Source organism: Muntiacus reevesi, chromosome 19 (assembly GCF_963930625.1).
Source record: "Muntiacus reevesi chromosome 19, mMunRee1.1, whole genome shotgun sequence".
NCBI lineage: Eukaryota > Metazoa > Chordata > Mammalia > Artiodactyla > Cervidae > Muntiacus > Muntiacus reevesi.
Window position 1 is genome coordinate 8,451,131 of NC_089267.1, and position 26,369 is coordinate 8,477,499.

At 38.3% G+C, this 26,369-nt stretch overlaps 1 protein-coding gene across 1 annotated transcript in view; it reads left to right on the forward strand.

Annotated features, from left to right (window-relative positions):
* Positions 1-26,369, forward strand: part of COL19A1 (collagen type XIX alpha 1 chain) — a 401,244-nt gene that overhangs the window by 148,799 nt on the left and 226,076 nt on the right. The window contains exon 12 of the mRNA XM_065911832.1: positions 15,992-16,045. Within this exon, the coding sequence (XP_065767904.1) occupies positions 15,992-16,045 (54 nt within the window). The remainder of the gene's footprint in view (positions 1-15,991; positions 16,046-26,369) is intronic.

Consider the following 26,369-nt stretch of genomic DNA (forward strand, 5'->3'; position numbering starts at 1 on the left):
AGACTAAAATCAAATCGGTGGTTGCCTCAGCTGCAGCTGTGAGGGGCAACTGACTACAAATGGGGACAGGAGAACTTTTCTACATGAGGGCATTTTAATTCTGAACTATGGTGATGCTTGCAGAAATATATAAATTTACAAAAACTCAACCAACTGTACCTATAAAGCATGTCAATATTATGGTATATAAATTATACCTTAATAAAGCTATTAAAAAGATGTTTAGCCTGTAAGTAGAAATTTGAGGCTCATCCCCATCTAGATGACTCTAGCTGTAAAAGTGGAGATGACACAGGAAAGTCTGCTGAAAAGGAAAGCAGAAGAAGCTGTTTTATACAGATCCCTGTAGGATAGCAGTATTCAGACAATGCAGCAAAAAAAGAAAATGTGGCTACAGAAGTAGAATAGCAATGAAAGGAATATAGTGTCTCACAAGAAATAAGCTGGTTAAAAATGTATAAAAAAATAAAAGCTTAAAAAATGTATCAAATGCTACTGATGGATCGAAAGAGGAAAAAGACTGAAAGGTATTCAGTGGTCACACAAGACCTTAGCATGAGTGGTTTTTGAGTGGCAGGGAGGTTCCAAGTCAGTCTGGAGTGGCCTGCAAAGTGAATGAGAGGTAACAGAATGAAGACAGGAAGTATGGGAGGCTGTTTCCAAAAGTTTATCTGGAGATAGAAGGAGCAGATGAAGCAGAAACTGACAGGAGAGAGGGAATTGAGAGATTTTTGTCTTAACAGAAGATTCAATAGCATATTTCAATGGAACCAAGAGGGTGGAACAGAGGGTAAAAGGATTCTTCATGCTTAAGAATAGAGGAAAGGACAGTATAGACATAAGTGAATTCATAGGTTTCAAGGCATTAAGGGAATGCTTGTGTGGCAGCCTCTGTTTTCTCTGTAGGAAGCATGGCCATGGAAGAGGAAGAGCAGGAGTCTTCATTCCAAGGGTTTGAAGGAATCAGTAGTTTAAGGACCTAGAATGAGGTTGGTGATCATGGCTTTATGGTGGCACTTATCTGCCCAGTTGTGTGACACTCTCTAGGATTAGTCAACGGCCAAAGAACATGAGAGAAGGTGGACAGTTGGACTCACTGAGGATGGCTCTGGCAGAGGGACGAGAACAAGGGTGTTCAGAGTGATGGTAACAGCAATTGAAGTGAGAGATCATGGATGCGGGCAAAAATGAAGACATTGTGGGCTAACAGACATTTTTCTCACTTGAGTTCTTAGAAGCAGGTAGTTTATTTAAGAGGGATCTCAAGAAACAGGAATAAGGGGATGGGGAGAATAAGTCAGGAAACAAGAAATAGATCATAAAAAAGGCACATTTTTAGCTGTTTATCATTGTAGGCAACTGAGGCTGGGTCTTGCTGGGGACCCCTGAGGGGTTGACACATTAATCTACTGACTTCTGTTAGTCTTTGGTAGAGGGTTACTTCAAGGGGTCTTGAATCCCCTGACAGCATCTAGGAGTCCATAGAAACTGAAGTCAGCTTCAGCTGAGAGCTGAGCCCAGGGCATGTGGTACAAGGTAAATTATAGCAAGTGAATGAAATCCCCATGAAATTAAAGTAACTGAGCAAATAACTTGGGATGATAGGAGGAGCTCTTCAGTTGTGTGAAATTTACATTTGTCCTGTTAGCTGTTGATTTGTCATTAATAAAAGGCGATGAGAATGTGCCAACTTGCAGAGTTACTTCTAGAATTAACATAAGCCCTTTCTATGTAAAGTGCTTGGCACAGAGCCTGGCAAATAGTAAAGCACGTAGAATGGAAGCTAGTGCAATATTGCTACTATCTATTAAAATATCAGTAGCATTAGTAACTATCTGCATTGTGGATAATAACAGATTAATTCAAACTCTAAGAGAGCTTCACCACTTACCTGAATGCAATATTTTGGCACCGCACGGCAATTTTGTTTCAAAGTACATTAAGTTTTGGTATCTTTTTTTTCAATTTTTAAATTGAATTATAGTTAATTTACAATATTATGTTAGCTTCAGATGTATAGCAAAGTGATTCAGTTATAGGTGTGTGTGTGTGTGTTTGTGTGTGTGTGTGTGTATTGAAGTAAAAGTTGCTCAGTTGTGTCTGACTCTTTGTGATCCCCTGGTCTATACAGTCCATGGAATTCTCCAGGCTGGAATACTGGAGTGGGCAGCCTTTCCCTTCTCAGGGGATCTTCTCAACCCAGGGACTGAAACCAGGTCTCCCGCATTGCAGGCGGATTCTTTACCGGCTGAGCTACCAGGGAAGCCCTGTGTGTGTTGGGGTGGGGGGGTGGGTGTGTATTCGGAAGCCCTATGTGTGTGTGTGTGTATTTGGGTGCCCAAAAAGTTCCTTCAAGTTTTAAGTGAAAATAAAAGACCCGTTTTTCATTTTCACCAAGAACTTTACTGAACAGTGTAAACTGCTTTGTTCCGCTACCTTCTTCCATTTTTCAGGCAACTTCATAATTCCTTCTTCCCAAAACTTCTTATCTTTTTGAGAAAAAATCTGTTACAGATGTTTTACAGAAGCCTTTCCAGGGAATTGAATTTTTTCCATAAGAGAATCTTGTAAAGATTGAAATAAATGAACATTCAAAGGTGCAGTGTCTGTTGAATACAGTGGATGAGTCAGAACTTCCGCCAAGCTGTAACCATTTTTACTGCTCATCAGAGAGACGTGAGGTCTTGCATAATCCAGATGGAAGATTATGCATTTTCTGTTGACTAATTCTGGACGCGTTTTGTCAAGTGTTGCTTTTGGTTGGTCTAATTGGGAGCAGCGCTTCTTGGAATTAAACTTTTAGTTTTCTGGAGGGAGCCCATAATAAGAGAACTCCCTTCTAATCCCATCTTATACACACCATCACCTTCTTTGGATGAAGACCAGCCTTTGGTGTGGTTGGTGGTGATTTATTTCGCTTTCCCTGTGATCTCTTCAGTTCCATATTATTGTACAGTATCCACTTTTCTTTGCCCATCACAATTTGTTTTTAAAAATGGAATATTTTCTTTATATTTCAGCAGAGAACCACATGGAGAAATATGATCAAGAAGGTTCCTTTTCCCCCTTTACTTATGTGGAACCCAAAATGGATAACATAACCAAGCTGGTGTAAATTACTTTCAGCATTTTATTTGGCTATCTTGAGTTTGCCAACTGTCTCCCACGTATGTCTGCATTGATTGTTCTCAAGTCTTGATATGTTCACTATCAGCTGCAATCGGTCTCCCTGACCTTGGCTCATCGTCCAGTGGGAAATTGCCAGCACGAATTCACAAACCACTTTTGATGCATTTGTTTAGTCACAGCACCACCTCCATACTGCATTTTTTTTTTTTTTTTTGCATTTCAGTTGCATTCTTACCTTTCTTGAAATAATAAAGCATAGTATGCCAGAATGTTGCTTTTTTCCTTCCATCTTCAGTATTAAAATGGCTACACAAAAATTCACCAATTTTGGTAAGTTATTTTTAAAAGGCACACTGATATGACAACTGTCACAATACAATCTAACAAAATTGCTTTGAATTAAGTTAAAGACAACTAAGTGCTACTTAGTTCAGTTGCTCAGACATGTCTGACTCTTTGCGACCCCAGGGACTGCAGCACGCCAGGCTTCCCTGTCCATCACCAACTCCCAGAGCTTGCTCAAACTCACATCCATTGAGTCGGTGATGCCATCCAACCATCTCATCCTCTGTCATCCCCTTCTCCTCCTGCCCTCAATCTTTCCCAGCATCAGGGTCTTTTCCAATGAGTCAGTTCTTCCCATCAGGTGGCCAAAGTATTGGAGTTTCAGCTTCAGCATCAGTCCTTCCAATGAATATTCAGAACTGATCTCCTTTAGGATGGACTGGTTGGATCTCCTTGCTGTCCAAGGGACTCCCAAGTGTCTTCTCCAACACCACAGTTCAAAAGCATCAATTCTTCAGCACTCAGCTTTCTTTATGGTCCAACTCTCACATCCACACATGACTACTGGAAAAACCAGAGCTTTGACTATGTGGACCTTTGTTGGGAAAGTAATATCTCTGCTTTTTAATATGTTGTTTAGGCTTAGTTGGTAAAGAATCCGCCCGCAATGCAGGAGACCCCAGTTCAATTGCTGGGTCATAAAGATCCTCTGGAGAAGGGAGAGGCTACTCACTCCAGTATTCTGGCCTGGAGAATTCCATGGACTGCACAGTCCATGGGGTCGCAAAGAGTTGGACACGACTGAGCAACTTTCACTTCTCTTCACTTTCTTCCAAGGAGGAAGTATCTTTTAATTTCATGGCTGCAGTCACCGTCTGCAGTGATTTTGGAGCCTAAGAAAATAAAGTCTGTCACTGTTTCCATTGTTTCCCCATCTATTTGCAATGAAGTGCCATGATCTTAGGTTTTTGACTGTTGAGTTTTAAGCCAGCTTTTTCACTCTCCTCTTTCACTTTCATCAAGAGACTCTTTAGTTCTCTTCACTTTCTGCCATAAGGGTGGTGTTATCTGCATATCTGAGGTTATTGATATTTCTCCCAGCAATCTTTATTACAGCTTGTACTTCATCCATCCCAGAATTTGCATGATGTGCTCTGCATGCAAGTTAAATAAGCAGGGTGACAGTATACAGCCTTGGCGTACTCCTTTCTGAATTTGGAACCAGTCCGTTGTTCCATGTCTGGTTCTAGCTGTTGCTTCTCAACATGCATACAGATTTCTCAGGAGACAGGTAAGGTGGTCTGGTATTCCCACCTCTTGAAGAATTTTCCACAGTTTGTTTTGATATACACAGTCAAAGGATTTGGTGTAATCAATAAAGCAGATGTTTTTTTCTGGAATTCTGTTGCTGTTTTGATGATCCAATGGATGTTGGAAATTTGATCTCTGGTTCCTCTGCCTATTCTAAATCCAGCTTGAACCTCTGCAAGTTCACAGTTCACGTATTGTTGAAGCCTGGCTTGGAGAATTTTGAGCATTACTTAGCTAGCGTGTGAGATGCGTGTGGTTGTGCCACAGTTTGAACATTCTTTGGCATTGCATCATATGGAAAAACCAAATGAAATCTTTGGCCAATCAAATTTCATTTGGTTTTATATATATATATATCATATATATTTTTACATATGATATATATATAGGGTTGGCAAAAAGAATATTATATATACATATGTATATATTTATATATATATATCCTTTTTCAGAGTCTTTTCCAAGTTTTTACAAGGTATTGAATACAGTTTTATGTTCTATACACTAGGTCCTTGTTGTTTGTCTCTTTATATGTAGTGTTTGTACATGTTAATCCCAAACTCCTAATTTATCCCTCACTGTCCTTTCCCCTCTGGTAACCATAAGTTTATTTTCTATAATAGTGAGTCTATTTCTGTTTTGTACATAAGTTCATTTGCATCATTTTTAAAGATTCCACATGTAGGTGACATATGATATTTGTCTTTGACTTAATTCACTTAATATGATAATCTCTAGGTCCATCCATGTTGCTGCAAAAGGTATTATTTCATAAATTTTGGCATAGTTTTGAAAATAGTTTCATCAAAGAATGGGTATTGGAAAAATTTTAATGTAATCTAATTTTCATTTATCTTCTTTCCTTTGGTTGGGATCATATTTAAGTTTTGTCAGACTAGAATGATTTATTGTATTTTCAAAGAAATCTCCCGAGATGTTCTGTTGGTTTTGTTCTTGAATCTTTTCTGCTTTTGAACTTATCTAAACACTGAGAAAAAATATAAATGGAACTGCTGTCTAACAACCTCTGGTGTCAAATAAGTTTTCTTCAATTCTAGCTTATTAAAGCCACAGTTTTGTTTTCACTCATTTTCTTCTCAATGGAGGAAAAAAGGAACAGCTGGTTACTATTGTCAACTTTCTTTTGTTTGGAATTCATTAAGTATGCAATTCTTGAATATCTTTTTTTTTTCTGTCTGGATGTAGAACTCCCACTGCTTTCAAAGAATGATAGAAGTTGCAATAAAGAAGCTTTAGAGCTCACTTAGTCCCAATATGTAACCTGTTGAGTTAGTACCTGTTAAAATATTCACAACTGTCATTTAGCATTTCTTCGGTATTTCTTGTGGGTAGTTGCCTGATGTGTCCTTTGCTCACCTTCCAGTTGGTATATCATTGTTTTTCTTATGAATTATAAAACTTCTGTGTACTAATGATGTTAAACTTTAAGCCATCATATGAGGCTTTTTCCATTTTTCCCATTTTGTCATTTACCCTTTAGTTTATATTTTTGCCTTACAAGGTTGTAATTAATATTTTGTAAAATACATTATTTTTTTCTTATGAATGTCTTCTTTTGTCTCTACACCTAGACACCTTACTCACCATGAGCTCACTTATATTTCCTTCTGCTCCTTTAATATTTTTGCTTTAAGTGGGCTCTCTGACCCATCCAGAATTAACTTTAATGCAAGTCTGCACAGTTACTCCTAATCAGGTCCATGGTGTTTATTATAGCATATTGTTTCAGTCTACTCTAACATTTCCTATCATGAATCTGTTTTATATATACATATATATTCATAACACATATCAGTAGCTCTCAGGTGGAAGCAATTTCACCGTCCATGTGAAATTTGGGAATACCTGGAGACATTGTTTTGTCAAGACTGAGGACAGAGCGGGTGTAGAAGAGACTGGCTACTGGCTTCTAGTCAAAGGAGGCCAGGATGATGCTAAACATCCTGTAATGTACAGGACAGCCCCCACAAGGAAGAATTGTCAATAATGCCGAGATTAAGAGAACTTGATAAGAGGGAGGAGAGGAGAGAGACCTTTGCCAGTTCCAAGCTCAGTAGTGATGTTACCTGGCTGATGCCTGTGGGGGCACTGTCAGAGACTTTGCTTCCTACTTTGCAGAAACCCAGATTTCTACGTTGTATTTTCAGTTTTTCCTGGTCTGTTTGAAAACGAATGGGTTTATTAGTTTTAGAGCACAGGCTGTGGAGCCTGGGCTGAATTGGGATCCTACCCCTTTTAAGTTGTGTGACCTTGGGCAAATTACTTAACCTCTCTGTTTTCAGTTCCTTTCTGTAAAATGAGGGTAGCAATTGTATCTGTACTCTAGATTGTCATAGAATTGCAGGATGCTTAAAGCAGTGCTTGGCACATAGTAAACATTATAGAAACGTTGGTAGCAATATAATAGTCAAGTAAATGACTTTTTTATGAACCTTACTTGATCACAGTGGCCCCCTAAGTATAACTATATACTTAGTTTTTACATTAAAAATAATACTTTAAAAATTCATTGCCAATTTTTGCCACTGATTAATCTGAAGGACTTCCCTGGTGGCTCAGACGGTAAAGCGTCTGCCTACAATGCAGGAGACCCAGTTTCGATCCCTGGGTCAGGAAGATCTCCTGGAAAAGGAACTGGCAACCCACTCCAGTACTCTTGCCTGGAAAATTCCATGGACGGAGGAGCCTGGTAGGCTACAGTCCATGGGGTTGCAAAGAGTCAGACATGACTGAACGAGTTCAGTGTCATGTCATGTCAATCTGAAGTGGCACATTTCTTCTTTAGCTGTCTGCCATATCTCTTGTCCTCTTCCCATGCAATGTAAACCCCATCAGAATATCGACTCTGTTCTCTACATTATTGTTCATATTATTACTATTATTTAACTTTTACTACTGTCTAGTTGAAGGTTTTCTCATAGACACTTATCTCTTTAGTATATAGAGTTGCTTGTGTTTTCTATCAGAGCCTTTAATTTTGAATAAAGACTGTATTTATTTTTTAGTTGCATCTGTAAGTTGATGATTATATCTATGGAATTATATTTGTCTTCTAGTGTCAAAAATTTCACTTTATTAACTTATACTGAACACATTTTATATCAATATGTAGACATGTGTTGTTTTGGATCCTCTTACTAAATATTTTCTTCTGGGTATTTCTGAAGCTCTTAATTTCCATTTTATTTTCTGTCATATATGCCACTCTCTGGATTAGCCTAGTCCAGTGGAATTTTCTATGGTGATGTAAGTATTTTAACCTGCACAGTCCAATATAGTCAGCACTACTGAGCACTTGAAATGTGGCTAGGGTAACTGAAAAACTGAATTTTAAATTTTATTAAATAGCCATGTGTGGCCAGTGGCTACCATCCTGGAGAAACCACTCTATAGGCATCTCTTTACCCTCCATTTCCAGTTCAACATCTTCAGTTTCATTCTAACTTAACCCTATTTCACTGACTGTGTCTGTGTGACCTTTTGTTTACCTTATATATAATATGTATTTCTTATATTCCAAGTATAACCAAATTATTTTATGCTTCATTTATTGCATTTTCAATATGGTAATCATACATAGTCTTAGATGATTGTTCAGTGGTCAAACATTTTTCCCTTCTTCACTTCTTGGTCTTTGGTCTAATAATTAAATCAACAAAAGACAAATTAAGAGGAGAAAAAGTTTTAGTACAAGAGCCCTATAAAAATATGACACCTAGAGTTTAGCTGACGTTTATCTGCCCTGAGAGCTAAGGAGTGCGATGGGCCAGGCTTCAGAGAGAAGACCACTCATAGGATAAGAAGGGCATGTGTGTGGTAATCAGATGTTTGCCTGCCATGCAGTTAAGTCTTTGGATAAAAGGTGAGCTCTGGTAGGAGCTCTGTTTCTGGGCCAAACCCCCTATTAAATTCTTTTAGGCAATTAAGGGAGAGAACAAAGCTGTTCCTGAGAGTTATGGTGTCTTAATTGCCTTTAGCATGAAACAGTCCACATACCCAAGTGACACATTTTGGGGTGGCGTTTGCTATCGCTGCTTAATTGGGACTGCACCTGTGTATTTCTACTTGTAGAATATTTAAAATATTATAGCTTAAAATCAAGTGCTTGCTTTTTTAATTGAAGTAGAATTGATTTTTAGTATTACATTAGTTTCAGGTGTACAACATAGTGATTCAGTAATTTTTTAGGGTATACTCCATTTAAGGTTACTACAAAATAATGGCTATGTATTCCTTTCTGTATAATATATTCTTGTAATTTATTTATTCTATTCTAAAAGGTAGTTTTTACCTCTTAATCTCATGTCTCTAGCACGCCCTTTCCCCGCTTCACTGATAACCATTAGTTTGCTTTCTGTCTTTATGAATCTGTTTCTATTTTTTTATATTCATTCGATTTATGTTTTTAGAATCCACATGTAAGTGACAACATAGAGTATTTGTCTTTTGTCTGACTTATTTCACTAAGCATAGCGCCCTCAAGATCTCTACATATTGTTGCAAATAGCAGAATGTCATTCTTTTTATGGCTGAGTAGTATTCCACTGTGTGTGCGACCTGTGTGTCTGTGTGTGTGCACCACACTCTCTTTATCTATTTGTCTGTTCATGGGTTGCTTCCATATCTTGGCCATTGCAAGTAATAATGTGAACATTGGGGTGCATGATACATTCTCAAAGTAGTGCTCTTGTTTTCTTTGGATAGATGCTCAGTAGTGGAATTTCTGTGTCATATGGTAGTTTTATTTTTAGTTTTTTTTTAACAACCTCTATACTGTTTTTCACAGTGACTACACAAATTTGCATTCTCCCCAACAATGTAAAACGGCTCTTTTTTCTACAAATCCTTGCCAACATTTATCATTTGGGGTCTGTTAGATGATAACTATTCTCACAGGTGTGAGGTGATATCTTATTGTATTTTTGACTGTCATTTTTCTGAAGATTACAGTATTAAGCATTTTTTTTTCTTGACTGATGTATATCTGTTTGTCTTCTTGGAAAAATGTTCAGTCTTCTGTCCATTTTCAATTGAATTGTTCATTTTTTTTTTTGCTATTGAGTTATATGAACTGTTTATGTATTTTAGATATTAACCCATTATCAGTCATATCATTTTTCCCCATTCATTAAGCTGTCTTTTTGCTTTTGTTGCTGTGCAAACGTTTTTATGTTTAATTAGTTCCAATTAGTTCACTTTCTGCTTTTGTTTCCTTTGCCTTAGGAGACAGATCCGTGCAAACTTTGCTATTATTTATGTCAGTGTTCTATGCTTTCTTCTAGAATTTCATGGTTTCCAGACTTACATTTAGGCTTTAAACCCATTTTTCTGATAGTTCATTAGTGTATAGAAATGAAGCAAATTTCTGTATATTAATTTTGTATCCTGCACTTTTATTGAATTTATTGATGAGGTCTAGTAGATTTTTGATGATGTCTTTAGGGTTTTCTGTGTATAGTATTTTGAGTTTATAAAATATGAGAAAATGTCCTAACTTTATCCTTTTACATATCCAGTTTACTGAGCGCTACTTACTGAAGAGACTGTCTTTTCTCCATTATATATTCCTGCCTCCTTTGTCAGAGATTGATTGAGCATAGGTTTATGGATTTATTTCTGGGCTTTCTTTCCTGTTTCATATCTCTCTGTGTCTGTCTTTTGTGCCAGTGCCATGCTGTTTTGATTATTGTAGATTTGTAGAATAGTCTGAAGTCAGGGAATGTGATACTTATAGCTTTGGTTTTTTTTTTTTTTTTTGCTTTTTTTCAAGATTTCTTTGGCAATTTGGGGTCATTTCAGATTCTACATAAATTTGAGGGTTAGATCTTCTAGTCTGGAAAATTTAGTCTTCTTGTCATAGGTATTAATGTATAGAAATGCAGCAGATTTCTGTATATTAATTTTGTATCCTTCAATTTTACTGAATTCATTGATGAGTTCTAGTAGATTTTTGGCTGTGTCTTTAGGGTTTTCTATGTATAGTATCATATCATGGGCAAAAGTGACAGTTTTACTTCTTCCTTTCTAATTTGGATGATTTTATTTATTTTTCTGTCTGATTGCTATGGGTAGGACTTCTAATATTATTTGATTTTAAGTGCTGATAAAAGACATCCTTGGCATGTTTCTTATCGTGGAGAAAATGTTTTCAGCTTTTCCCTATTGATTATGATGTAAGCTATGGGCCAATTATATATGGCTTTCATTATGTTGAAGTATGTTCCCTCACTACCCACTTTCTGGAGAGTTTTTGTCATAAATGGATGTTGAATTTTGAAAAATCTTTTCTGTATCTATTGAGATGATTATATGACTTCTATTTTTCACTTTGCTATTGTGGTGTATCGTACTGACTTGCAAATATTGAACTATTCTTGTGTCTCTGGGGTAAATTCCACTTGATCATGATATATGATCCTTTTGATCTACTTTTGGATGCTGTTTGCTATTTTATAAGTGATTTTAGCATCAGTGATATTAGTATATAGTTTTTTCTTTTTTGTGATATTTTTGCCTAGTGATGCTAGATTTGTGGAATGAGTTTGGGACCTTTCCTTCCTCTAAATTTTTTAGAATAATTTGAAAAGGATAGATATTAACTCTTCTCAAAATGGTTGGTAGAATTCACCTGTGAAGCTATTTGGTCCTTAACTTGAGTTTTGTTTTGTTACTGATTCAGTTTCATTACTGGTAATTAGTCTGTTCATATTTAGTATTTCTTCCTGGTTGAGAAGATTATACATTTCTCAGAATTTGTCCATTTCTTCTATCTTTTCCATCTTATTGGCATATAGTTGTTCAGAGCAATCTTTTATTGTCCTTTGTATTTCAGTGGTGTTGGTTGTAACCTCTCCTTTTCCATTTCTGATTTTATTGTTTTAGACTCCCCTTCCCTTTTTTTGTGATGAGTATGGCGAAAGGTTTATCAAAGAACAAGCTGTGATTTCATTGATATTTTCTATTATTTTATATTGTTTGTCTTTATTTCATTTATTTCTTCTCTGATCTTTATGGTTTTTTTTTTTTTTTTCTAGTAATTTTGGATTCTGGTCATTTTTCTTTTTTCAGTTCCTTTAGATATAAGGTTAAATTGGCTATTTGAGATTTTTCTGGTTTCCTGAGGTAGTCTTGCCTATCACTATAAACTTCACTCTTAGAACTGCTTTTGCTTCATCCCATAGGTTTTTGAATTGCTGTGTTTTCATTTTTTTCCATTTAATTTTTGATTTATTCTCAGATTTATTCAGGGATTCATTGGTTGTTTAGTAGCATATTGTTTAGCCTCCATGTGTTTGTGGGGGTTTTTTTGAATTTTATCTTGCAGTTGATTGCTAATCTTAGACTATTCTGGTCAGAAAAGATGACTGATATAATTTCAGTCTTCTTAAAATTGAGACCTGTTTTGTGGCCTAGAATGTGATTATCCTGGAGAATGTTCCATGTGCACTTGAAAATAATGTACATTCCTTTGTTTTTGACTGAGGTGTTGATATATTTAACTCATCTAATCTAATATGTCACTTAGGGCCTCACTGATGTTCTGTGTGAATGATCTGCCCATTGATGTATGTGGGATGGTAATGTCCCCCTACTATCATTGTGTTGGTTACAATTCTTCATTGTCTGTTAACACTTGTTTTATGTATAGAAGTGTTACTGTGCTGAGTTCATATATATTTACAATTGTTATATCTTTTTAGATTGAGCCCTTGGTCATTAAGTAATGATCTTCTTTGTCTCTTGTTTACAGTTTTTAAATCTATTGTGTATGAAAAATTATTGCTACTCCAGCTTTCCTTTTTGTTTATTTAAGTGTAGTCGATTTAAAATATTTTATTAGTTTCAGGTGTAATACATTAAAAGTGAAAGTGAAGTCGCTCAGCCATGTCTGTCTTTTGCAACCCCATGGACTGTAGCCCACCAGGCTCCTCCATCCATGGGATTCTCCAGGCAAGAATACTGGAGTGGATTGCCATTTCTTTCTCCAGGGGATCTTCCTGCCTCAGGGATCAAATCCATGTCTCCCACATTGCAGGCAGACGCTTTAACCTCTGAACCACCAGGGAAGCCCAGTGATTCAGTATTTTTACAGATGATATTCTCTTCAAAGTTATCACAAAATAATAGCTATATTTCCCTGTACTGTACACTGCATTCATGTTGCTTTTCTATTTTACCCATAATGATTTGTATCTCTTGCAACTGGCCAGGAGAGCCAGGTCCTGGGGTCTCTAGGTGCAGAGCCCAGGGGTTCCAGAGCTGCTCTGGGACCACTAGTAGAAGAGCCTGATTCCTGACATAGCTAGCTGCAGAGTGTGTGGTGTTCTGAAGCTTGTTTCAGCCTAGTGATGAGTGGTGTCAGGTCCCAGGACAGCTGGCTGAATGGCCCAAGGTGTCTCAAAGCTCATGTTGGTCATCTGTTGAGTGGAGTTGAATCCCAGGGTGTCCTGTAACTGGCGCCTGCCTACTGCTAGGGGAGGCTGGCACTGAATCTAGAGCAGGCTGGATGGTAGGCCCAGGCCATAGGTCTCTGGCTACAGGGGCCTGGACATCCCAGGTCCAGTGTGTGCACACTAGTGTGTAAACTGGATCCTCAGTCCCCTGGTTGGCAGGGGTGTATCCAGGGGCATCTGTGGGATCAGGTTAAGACCATGGAGTCTTATTTTCCTTCCCCATCACCTGTCCCTCTCTACTCTGCCTTTTGACTTTAGTTCCTCACTGCTTCTCTCTTTGGTTTTGTAAAAGAACCTGGCATTCAGACCCCAACAGATGGTTATTGTGCGACATTAGTCTGTCGTCTTCTCAGACAGTTTTCTGAATCAAGTCTTATCCTTGCCTTGACAACAACAACAATAAAATCCAGGGAGTCTTAAGGCAGTCTGCTTCCTTATGAGCTCTGTCCTCACCCAATTAGTTGTTTGTTCTAAGACATCCCAGCACTGGCATCTACAGGTTGTTGAGTTAGTGCAGGTCTGGGTTCTAGGGCTAATAAGCTAGAGAGGATTCCAGAGATGTACTTGTCAGCACCAGTGTCCACACGGTAGAATGAGCTGCCCGTCATGGCTGCTGCCAGTGTCTGTGCCCCCAGGGTGAGGTCTGCCTGCCTCCTTATTCTCTGGGAGACTCCCCAAGATCAGCAGGTGGGTCTGCTTCAGGCTTCTATCCTGGGTGCTAGATCATGTGAGTCTTTGTGTGTGCTCTTTAAGTGCAGAGTCACTATCTCCCACAGCCCTGTGGGTCTCCTGAAAATGATCCCCGCTAGCCTTCAAAGCCAACTATTTTAGGGGCTCATCTTTCCAGTGCAGGATCCCAGGGCTTGGATCCCTTGCCTCTTGGGAGAACTTCTGCAATTGTAACTCTTCTCCCCTTTGTGGGTTGCCCACCTCGGGTATAAGATTTGACTGTACATCATCTCCCTTCTCCATTCCACCTACCTGTCATTATGGTTCTCCCTTTATATCTCTAGTTGTAGAAGAGCCCTTCTGTTAGTTTTCATTGGTAGGTGTTCTATAAATGTGATTCTGGTGTATCTAGGAAAGCAGGTAAGTTCAGGGTCTTCCTGCTTCACCATCTTGGCCCAGGAAGTGCTTGCTTATCTTTTCTTGCAGATAAAAATAATAATGTTTATTGTCTTAAAAAACAAAAAGCAGAAGAATATATAAAGAAGAGAATAAAAATCACCCTACACAAAGCAGAGATAACTATTAATATTACTGCTACTGCTACTATTACTACTTTACACACAGAGAGTAATGTGTGTTGCACTTAGGAATGAATGGGTTCTTTCTACATACAGCATATTCTCCTATTTTTAAACACTTTGCAAATTATACTGATAATACATGCTTATTTTAAGAACTGAAAAACACCGAATATACTGAAGAAAATAAAATTGTCCATAGTTATAGAATGCATAGATTATTTACTTTTATTTTTCTGATTTGTTTTCTTTCATTAGTTCTTCTGAGACTCATAGGTAGATTTAGACACAGGTAGATAGGTGGATGATTAGGTAGACAGACTTAAATTTTTTTTTGTTTTAATGATACCATAGATATGCAGCATGCATGCTCAGCCACTCAGCCACTCAGACACAGAGAGTGTCTGACTCTCTGTGACCCCATGAACTGTAGCCTGCCAGGCTCCTCTGTCCATGGAATTTTCCAGGCAAAAACACTGGAAAGTGAAGTCTCTCAGTCATGTCCGACTCTTTGCAACCCCATGGACTAATGTAGCCTACCAGGCTCCTCTGTCCATGGGATTCTCCAGGCAAGAATACTGGAGTGGGTTGCCATTTCCTTCTCCAGGGTATCTTCCTGACCCAGGGATCAAACCCAGGTCTCCCGCATTGCAGGCAGATGCTCTAACCTAGTGGGGTGCTATTTCCTCCAACAGGCAATATTCCCAACCTAGAGATTAAACCCACATCTCTTGCATCTGCTGCATTGGCAGGCGAATTCTTTACCACTGTGCCACCTGAAAAGCCCACCATAGATATGCAGGGTATACCAATAAAAGCATATACCTTTCAGATAGTAATCAAACAAAAATACAGGCAACTATGAGATGTGTCGTCAACAATGTTATTAGCGGCCATTATGAACACTTGTAGCTTTACAGTAATAAAAACAGGTATTCATTAACATTTATTCACTAAATTTGTTAAATAATTATATCTTTTTATATCATGAGAGCTTTCCTATGGTATAAACTAAAATTCATAAACATGATTGTAATGGTTGGAGCATATTCCATTATATCTCTATGCTGTAATTTCGCCAGTTCCCTATTACTGGACATTTAGAGTGTTTCTCTTTTTACTACTATGAATAGCACTGCGCTGTACATCTTAGTGCTAAAACTATTCATCTCTGTTTATTTTCTTGGGATTCATTCTTAGCAGTGAAATAACTGGTCCCAGTGAAATGAACGTATTTAAGACCCTTGTTATATATTTATTACCCAATTGCCCTCCAGAAAATTCTTTGTTACTTGTAGGAAAAAAAATAAAATAATCCTTGTTCTATTTATACACTTTAATCATTTTTGTGCAGCTTTTCTTTGAACCTTTAAACTTCTTTTTGGTTTTAGGACTCAGAATTGTTTTTTTAATAAATGTTTCTTTCAAGGGATTAGCAAAGTAATCATGTTGTTATAAATACCCAAGCAATGTAACTCTTTTATTTTCTCTTAGTAAAGATCTGCAGATATAACATTTTTCACCATATAAATTGTTTCTTTCTAGGGTGAACCAGGAGAGAAAGGAGATCCAGGTTTGTCAGGCGTTAATGGACAAGATGTAAGCCTTTCTTTTTTCTAACTTAGTGTTTACATTTGGCCACTGAAATATGGTTATTGTCTAATGCTACTGAGACTTGACTATGCTTGGAAGAACTGGCTACAATTACTCAATGACTGCAAAGTAAGAATCAAGGTAGTTGTTTTGTGTGTGTGTGTGTGGCTCAGTAGAGGCCCAGTTTTTTGTTTTTGTTATTGTTTTGAAGGCCACTGATTTTATTGATTTAAAAAGCTTTACAAGGACAGTGACTCTTCTGCCAAAAAGAGGGCAAATAGCATAAAACAGACCAGGGAATAGTGGGGAGGACCGTGTAATCGTTGGTCAATTTCTGGTGCTAAAGAAAATTGAAGACCTTTCCCAGAATGAATGAAGGACACTGCTTGCCAGTGCCAAGCAGGCCCAATATTTTTACTGTCGAAACTACCAGCTGGTTCCCTGGTTTTATATACCTCCTATTATACTCATTCTTCACGGTCCTTTCTGCCTTGATATTCTGGCTTCCAGTTCTTCTCTCTTCCTTTCTGGGTCTTTTTACTTTTTACATATATGCTGCTGTGACCTGTGTTATGAGCCAGGCTTACCCCCAGTCTCGATCTGCTGAGGGGTCTGTCGAGGTCGTATCTCAGGGATGAAAAGGAAAAAGGGAGGGGACCCTGTATATCTGTGTCACTCCCCCTCCATTGCACCTGTTCCCCAAGCTCAGGGCTCCTGTCCCAGGTAACGTCGAGTCCTCCCTCCTGCCCCCTCCCCCAATGCAATTATCACCCCAGAACTTTACTTGTGTTCTTATGATGGAATTTGGAGGGTAGATAAAATCTGGATTTTCCTCTAAATGTAGATTACTCTCCTTTCAAGGCCATATGATTCACCATTTACAGTAGATATACTCCTTATTAAGGCAAGTATCCACAAGGAGAATTATTTTTTTCCCATGGTTTCCCTTCTTCACCTCACAAAAAATGTTTTAAGAAGGTTCTGAAGGATCATACTACTTACTTTTTGGACAGAGGAATAAGGAATAAGCTAGATCGGATTCCCTAATACCCAGATGTTGTAAAATCCATCTGGTCTGCAGCACAGTTGGAAGGAAGGCTGAACACTGTAGTCCTGGGGCTTGTAAACAAAGACCTGGAGGGTTTGTTGTTCGGTTCCTAGTTCGTGTCTATTCTTTGCGACCCTATGGCCTGCAGCAGGCCGGGCTTCCCTGTCCTTCACTGTCTCCCAGAGTTCGCTCAAGTTCATGTCTGGTGAATCAGTGATGCCATCCAACCATCTCATCCTCTGTCATCCCCTTCTCCTTTGGCCTTCAATCTTTCCCAGCATCAGGGTCTTTTCCAATGAGTCAACTCTTCACATCAGGTGGCCCTAATTGGAGCTTCAGCTTCAGCACCAGTCCTTCCACTGAATATTCAAGGTTAATTTCCTTTAAGATTCACTGGTTAAATCTCCTACTGTCAAGGGACTCTCAAGAGTCTTCTCCAGCACCAGAATTCAAAAGCATCAGTTCTTTGGTGCTCAGCCTTCTTTATGGTACAACTCTCACACAGCCATACATGACTCCTGGAAAAACCATGCCTTTGACTATAAAGACCTTTGTCAGCAAAGTGATTTGTCTCTGTTTTTTAATACTCTGTCTAGATTTATCATAGTTTTCCTTCCCCTGGAGGGGAGGAGTCCAAAGAGAAGTATCCCAGAAGCTAACCCTACTAACTCACCCAAGCTTGAGGCTCTGGCCCGCACACCTTTCTTCTCTTACTTCCTAAGAAGCCCTATTTGCACCTTTAACATGACATGCTTCTTGTTCCTATCTTCTTAGAAAGGATTTTTCTCCACCAGAGAGAGGGAGTTAGAGCCAGTGTCTTGGAGCTAGGGGAGTCTGCATCTTTTCTGCCTCCTTACAGGACAATAGGGTGCTGAATGGCCATTGGCCATTGGCCCGTACAGGTAATAGAGTTACTACTTCCCCACTACCCTGTCACTGGAGATACCTGGAGTAGTGGTCAGAGTTCTTTGGTGGGAAGCAGAGCTCAATGTGTGTCCCAGTTCTATCACTTGTTGAGAAAATCACTTCTGAGAACCTGTTGGGTTCTGAAGTCCCCATCACTGCATTGTCCTTTCATCTAATACAAAGACATCATTAAGATTGATTAGGATTAGAGTCTTGAAAGTATGATGAAGTTTGAAGTCTTCATTCAGGCTTTTGGAACTCTAGTTGCATGCAGGGAAAACTCAATGAGAGTCCAGCTGGAGTTGGGCATGGACAGGGCTCCGTGTGTAGAGATATGCCCTCGCTCCTCTGAAGGGGGGCATGTGGCTCATGCTGTGTCTACATGAAGATTGCTTTTGCAGTGTGTTCTACAAAATGGACAGAACTGAAGCTTTTGCCTGTGACTCTGTTCTTTCTATCATATACTTTATGACCATTTCTTGGAATTGCTAGTATTAGTAAATGTTTGGAGTAAGCAGTAGTAATTTGCTAAATTTTCATATTAAAAATTAAGAGATTATTATAATAGTCAAAAATACAAGGAATTAGAACCTAAACCAGGAAAACAGGTAGAAGAGAGTGCACAGTGATATTACAGAGGTTAAATATATGCAATTTGGTGTTTGATTGTGGCAAAAACATAAAAAGTAGCCCAAGGTTTTGACCATTCATTATGTAAGGATGTTATCTTCTGATAAATGCAGGATTGTTGAGATAGATTAACTCCAGTTGCAAAAAGTAACCAAGCTACATGTATGTTGACTCCCTGAGAGAGAGGAGCAAAACAAAGATTTCTAGAAGTTTGTTAAGATAGCACTAGAGAGAAATAGAGAAAGAATTTATCCAGACACTCAAATAAAACTCTGAGAAGGTTTGAGGGGATGCAGCCTGACGTTAACTTAGAGATTTGGAAATTTTTCCTTTGGGGTCTGAAAGTAAGGTGATTTGACTTTTCAGAATTAGTCAGTTGTACACACATATTTGCCTGCTTTCTACTTGCTCAGATCTAAAACTGTCTTGCTGAGAGCGCTCCCAACCTCTTGGGCAGTGTAACCTTTCCTCTCTGACAATGATCTGGAAACAGTCCTTCATATAGCCCCACCCACAAGCATGTTATTCCTTCAGTACTATCACTGCCTCTTATAGCTCATTAGGACCATTATAAAGCATGACAAAGCACATTTTCTCACTTGGTTACTTAATTAACGTGTAGTTGATATCATTTTCTTTTCCTTAATTTTGCGAAAGGTATTCGGGAGTCATGACTAAGGAGGAATAAGAAAAAGTAATGACAGTTCTCTTTTTCCCTTCTATTATAAAAGTACTTTGCTATTGTTCAGTTACTCAGACATATCCAGCTCTTTGCTATCCCATGACAAAGAGATCCCATGGCAAAACATCAGGCTTCCCTGTCCTTCACTATCTCCCAGAGTTTGCTGAAACATGTCCATGGAGTTGGTGATGCCATCCAGCCATCTCATTCTCTGTCACCCTCTTTTCTTCCTGCCCTTAACTTTTCCCAGCATCAGGGTCTTTTCCAATGTGTTGGCCCTTTGCATTAAGTGGCCAAAATATTGGAGCTTCAGCTTCAACACCAGTCTTTCCAATGAATACTCAGGGTTGATTTCCTTTAGGATTGACTGGTTTGATCTCTTTGGTATCCAAGGGACTCTCAAGAGTCTTCTCCAACACCACAGTTCAAAAGCATCAATTCTTCAGCACTCAGCTTTCTTTATAGTCCAACTCTCACATCCATACATGACTACTGGAAAAAACATAGCTTTGACTATACATACCTTTGTCAGCGAAGTGGTATCACTATCTAGCTGTGCCATAGCTTTTCTTCCAAGTAGCAAGTGTCTTTTAATTTCATAGTTGCAGTCACCATCCACAGTGATTTTGGAGCCCCAAAAAATAAAGTCTGTCACTGTTTCCACTATTTCCCCATCTATTTGCCATGAAGTGGTGAGACTGGTTGCCATGTTCTTAGTTATTTGAATGTTGAGTAGGGGTAAAGAATCATATGCTGTTATTTATTCCATTGGTGGTGGTGGTGGTTTTAAATATTGTGCCATACTTCAAAAACTGGTTTCACGAGGAATTTGAAATTCGATCCTTACCTCAACATTATGGGCTAGAAATTGCAGGCAGTGAGAGTATCCCTGTTTTTAGAGTAATAAACAGAGCTTAAGAAAGTAAGAAGTTTTCTTTCAGAAAATGATGAAGTGAGTCTTTATCCCTTGTTTGACCAAAAAGTCTATTTCCCCACTAAGTCATACCACATTTCTCATTGTCTGTTTTTCAATGCTAAAATAAACTGACTCCACAAACCAAAATCACTCAGCATTTATAACGGTAAACTCTGCCTTTCGGTAAGTGTAGGTGCACATTCTTAGGGAATGAAAGGCATTATAATAGCTATCTCAGTCTGTACTGAAGTCAAGCCATGATGGAAATTTCAGGAATATTCTGTTGGAGCACAGACTGAATAACCTCAATACGTCAGCTCACTGCAGCTACTTAACACCTCAGAGAAAATTAAAAGACATTAATATTCCCATGAAATGAATTCAGAGTCTTTTTATGCTCTTTATTCTTATATATTAAACATATATTGATAAAAATGTACCTTTTGGTAATCATTTCTTCTGTGCCAGCTTTAACACATAGTGGACAAGCTCACTTTGGAAAATGTAAACCTCCTTTAGTTTATATCCTTCCCTCCTTTAAAGGGAAGTATGCAGCAGTTCAGCTTTCTTAATGGGACACTTGCATTTTGGTCAAGATGGTACTCTGCCTCATGGGACTGTGTTGCAAGAGCAGAATGTATAGCATCCTTCATGCTCAGCAGTAACAACTCTTAATCATTAGGGCAAAAAAATTGCTTTGATATCTTTCTCAACGCATTCTTGACTGTGTGTGTGTGTGTGTGTGTGTGTGTGTTAGAACTTTGATTGATCCTCATGGCACTGGGGTATTGGACTCATATTTACCTTATATTTTAAATAATGCATATCACATATCACACATATTGCAATTGTCAAAATTTTGAGTTGCTAGAATTTAGCCTTCAAAATATAAGACCTCGACTTTTCACACATTCCAGTTTGTAATTAAATGATTTTGACTGTGACCTACCATGAGATATGTTCAACATTGGCATCTGAGAACACACTTGAGGGAGCATCTCATAAAGTTAATGTGATCATTGAAACCAACAATCTGGGCTCACATTCCAGCTCTGCCACTGCCCACCTGGTGTACTAATTAGCACATTATATATTCTCTATGTGCCTATTTCTTCATTTGCACAATAGAATGATAATATTATGAGCACTTAACTCATAGTCTTTTTTTTTAGGATTAAAGGGGTCATCAAACATAAAGCATTTAAGTTAGAGTCTTGCATACAGAAGAGCTATATGAACATTTGCTAGTATTAGAAACTGGGTTAGGAAACATGTTTTTTCTAATAGATAGAGATAGATCTTTTAATTTATTTTTTGTGGACTTATGTAATCTTGGAAAAGTGAATTTCAATCATTCAGTTTAGTCTCTTCCTCTGCAACTTTATTATTGTCTTTCAAACAACTCTTATCAGAATTATAGCATCTGATGTTTCTAAAATTGTCACGTTAATCTCCTTACACCAATGCAATCTGTATACTGAATACAAAAATGTTGGAATCACAAAGCTGCAATATTGGCTGCTGACAGCTGGTGCCATTGCTAGGGAAGAGAAGCAGTCAATAGAGGATGGGGAAAATGATGAATACATGGGTAAATGTTTTTAACAAATACCATTACTTTGTATCAAATGATCTTTAAAAATGCTACATACTGTTTGTAAGTAGCTTTTCCAATGAAAGTTAATTCATAGTCTATGTGCTTTTATAACTAGTTGCAATACTGTCCTTCAGCTTTCATTGTGCATTTAAAATTTTTATTGAAATATGGTTGATTTACAATGCTGTGTCAGTTTTAGGTATCCAGTGATTCAGATATATCATTTTTTAGATTCATTTCCATTATAGGTTATCACAAGATACTGAGTGGAGTTCCCCGTGCTATACAGTAGGCCCTTGTTAATTATCTATTTCATATATTTTAATCCCAAACTTCTAATTCATCCCTCCACCCCTTCTCCCTTGGTAACCATGTTTGTTTTCTATGTCTGTGTTTCTCTGAATCTGTCTCTTGTTTTGTAAGTAAGTTAATCTTGCATTTGGATAAGGGTACCTGTCTCTCATAACATACAGAGCCCACTACTGTGCTTTTGAGCATCCTTATCTACAAACATTTTATAGAGAACAGTGGTAATAGATGCCTGTCTTATTCATTATTAAATTCAGAGTCTGATGCATTAGATTCTGTATGCTTTATGGTGAGTGCTTTGTCTTTTTTTCTCCAGTACTGAATAGCCATTGATAGCAACACTAGTGTCACATGAAGAGAAAAATTACACTTGAGAAAAACATTACTGATCTGCTTCATAGAGCCTGTTATGATGCCGTGACCTTAACAACATGGTACATGAGCTCCATGGATGCACTTCAGTGGCCAGTGACAAAAGCAGAGGCTTGATGAGTGCAGTGCTTCCCAATTGCATTTTATTCTATGTGAGTGAAAGGACAGTTGTTACATGTCCATCAAACTGGCTGCACAACTGGACAGAACAATTAAGTATCCCTTGGAATTCAGCTTGAAAAGCACAAGCAACATTTATCAAGTACCTTAGATGTGTCAAGTATTTTTAAACATATGAGTGTCAGAACAACTTTTCAAGACAGATATTATCTTTTGTTGAAGTATAGTAGATTCACAATGTTCTATTAATTACTGCTGTACAAAGTGATTCAGTTATATGCATATATGCATTGTTATATATATATATGTATATATATTCTTTTCCATTACAGTTTATCATAGAAATACAGTTCTCTGTGCTACATAGTAAAACCTTGTTTTTTAATCCATTTTATATATAAAAAGCTTATATCTGCTAACCCCACCCTCCTCCAGCCCCCTCTCCACTGGCCACCACCAGTGTGTTCTCTATGTCTGTGATTCTGTTTCCCAGGTAGGTTTATTTGTGTCATATTTTAGGTTTCACAGGTAAGTGACATCATATGGTAGTGGGCTTTCTGGTTTGGACTTAACTTCACTCAGTGTGACAGTCTGTGTCCATCCATGTTGTTGCACATGGCCTTATTTCATTCTTTTTTATGACTGAGGAGTCTTCCATTATATAGATGTACCATATTTTCGTTCATTCATCTGTTGATGGACATTTAGGTTGCTTCCATAAAGACAACAATTACTTATACCTATTTTATAGGGAAACTTAAGTAACTTACTTGAGAAAAATGCATGAATCCTTTATTGACTCTTCTGAACTCGACATGTCTGAAGTCATGAGCATCTTCTAGAGAATTAGGCGTCTCCGGGACCTGCTCCCTGCATGCCTGCTGGCACATTTATCATGATCCTCAGAGTTTATGTCAGCCTGTGGCCGGTTGCTCTATTACCTCATCTTGTCCCTGACCATAGATGATTGAACCAGGGATAGTTCAGGTACTTGCTTTACGGCACATAAGTCCCTTCTCCAGAAGTTGCAATTACAGTTAGTCTGTCAGGTAGGAGTGCTAAAAATTTTTAATGTATTAGTTTATACTTCAAATAGTATTTTCTAACGTGTAACATATATGATGATTGTGAATCGTAGAATGTACTCAGAACTCAACATAATGCCATGCCCACTCCAGAGTTAATCATTTTCCTGAATATTGTGTTTCATATTCCTTCCCATTATTAAAAACAATGTCTTCCTACTCATCTGTTCATGATAATACAGGGTTCTGTCTTGCATGTGTATAGATGCTCCATATCTGTTACAGAAATGAATATTCACTGTCTTTCTCAGCTATTTCTTTCTTCATGTCTCCCTCCCCCCGCCAGATGATGTTCTACCAGCAAGAAGAGAAAAGACCCCTCTTTAATACACTTCTCAGCTTAGTAAACAGCCCAGCCTCCTAGCCAGTCACTGAAGCCAAGTACAAATCAGCCTTGGGCCCTCCTTTCCCAGGGCCCACCTCCAGCATTTGCAAATCCGTTCCCACTTCTGGACATCTTGTTCTCTTGCCTGCAAAGCTATGAGAGCCTCTTTCTGCTTCTGCCCTTTCTGCCTGCAATCTATTTTCATGTTGTAGTCAAAACTCTCTTTTTCGGGAAACACCATCAAACCCTAAATGGCTTCCCCTTGCTCTTAGATAAAACCCTGCCTTCTCTCCACAGTTTACAATTCTCTATGTGCCCTGACCCCTGACTACCCTTGAGTTCACGTGCCACCCCTCGCCTCCTCACTTGCTCATGACCCTCCTTCCATCCAGGGGCTGTTGTGCTTGCTGGCCCCTTACCCCTCCCCCAGCACTGTTTCCCAGGATCTGTGCAAGGCTGGATCCTAGACAACAGCAAACACTCCCTCCTCACAGAGGCCGTTTGCAGCCGCTACCCCCACTGCCCTGCCCTCAGCACATTCACCCTGTGGACCTGGTCATGGTCAGTCACCCTCCTCTACACCATGAACTCCACTGCGGCAGGAAGTCTGACTTTGCTAAGGGAAAAATCACTCTGACACTTACTAAAATGGTGAAAAAGTAGTGAAAGTGTTAGTCGCTCAGCTGTGTCTGACTCTTTGCAACCCCATGAACAGTAGCCTGCCAGGCTCCTCTGCTCATGAAATTCTCTAGGCAAGAATACTGGAGTGGGTTGCCACTTCCTTTTTCAGGGGATCTTCCCAACCCAAGGATCAAACCTGGGTCTCCTGCATTGCAAGTGGATTGTTTACTCTCTGAGCCACCAGAGAAGCCCTAAAATGGTAAAGAAGAGTTCTATTCAATATTACCACAATATGAGTATTACAATGGGGAAGAGAGATTGACCTCAACTCTGAATACAACAAGAATGACTGGGGATCTATAGCCAAGGAATAGAGAGGTGTGGTCATTGAATGGAATACTGCTAAGAACAGACATCAAGGCTGAGGGATTCTCTCTAAACTGACTTAACAAGATTCTTGCTAAAACTGGGCCAGGCAGGCCATGGATGGACAGGGGCCAGGATTGAGGCCAAGTCAAGGAGAGGGCTCAGAGGAACCCGACTCAAGTTTGCTTAGTGAGAGAGTCTTTTTGAACTTCTTGTTCTTTTTTTAATGTCTCTCAATAACACTATCTAATGTAAATAAAATATATATTATATAATACTAAATGTATATAATAGATTTTAAATACAATTTTAAGACAAATATAAATATGCTATACTTTCTCATAGCCACATTTTAAAAAGTAAAAAGAAGCAGGTGAAAATAATTTTAATAATATATCTTATTTAATCCCATGTGCATGTTATCTTTTCAGACCAGTCACATTTCAAGGGTGAAAAGCTACATGGGGCCCTGGGCTACATATTGGGCAGTGCAGATCTGATGATTGTAGTGGTGACTGTACGGAGGGTATCCAATAAATGTCCACTGAATAAATAGATGAGTGAACTAAGAATAAACTTGATTCACAGAAATGGCCATTTTCTTTCTGCAAGTGTTCAGAGTATGTTGGTGCCAAGTTTTACTCCAGAGGCATGTATAAACAGAGTATGTGTTGCTTGATTTGGAAAGGAATGGATATTTCAAATAATAAGAGAATATCACATTTCATTTATAATTTAATTCTTCACTCATCTTTGTTTTATAAATACCCATAGGTAATAAAGGAAGAAAGCATAGCTATGAATTTTATTCATGAAGGAGTTTATGAAACCACAAAGGTGTTTTGATTTTTTCTTTTTTAACCAATTAGGTATTTTCATCTATTAAATTTTTTTCTTAAAGTATAAGACTGCAGTTTTCACAAGGTAACAAGTTTTAACAAGATTATTTTAAATATCTGGTTTTCATTTGTTCCTTTAAATTCATCATCAGCTTCTATATTGGGTAGCTACACGGGATAGCATTTGGCATTGTTTATTCACTGTAAAATGTCAGAGCAGTAAGAGCTGGATTCCTCAATTGGGAACAGTAAGATGCCTGGATTTACTGTGTACTCTGTGGCTTCAGAATATTTTTTTCTGTTATTGTTCTTCCCTCATCCAGTGTGTTAAGGATGAGAAAAAGTATTTTTCCTGTCTACCACACAGAACATGCATGTCTTTTCTTCTTATTTGCACTGAAAACGTTCAGCTGTAGCACTGATCTCCAGTGAAACCTATTGTGGTATTCCTGACAGCTGTCAAATTCTGAGTCAGATCAGCCAGATGCCCACTAAAACACCCAACAGTCCAGAA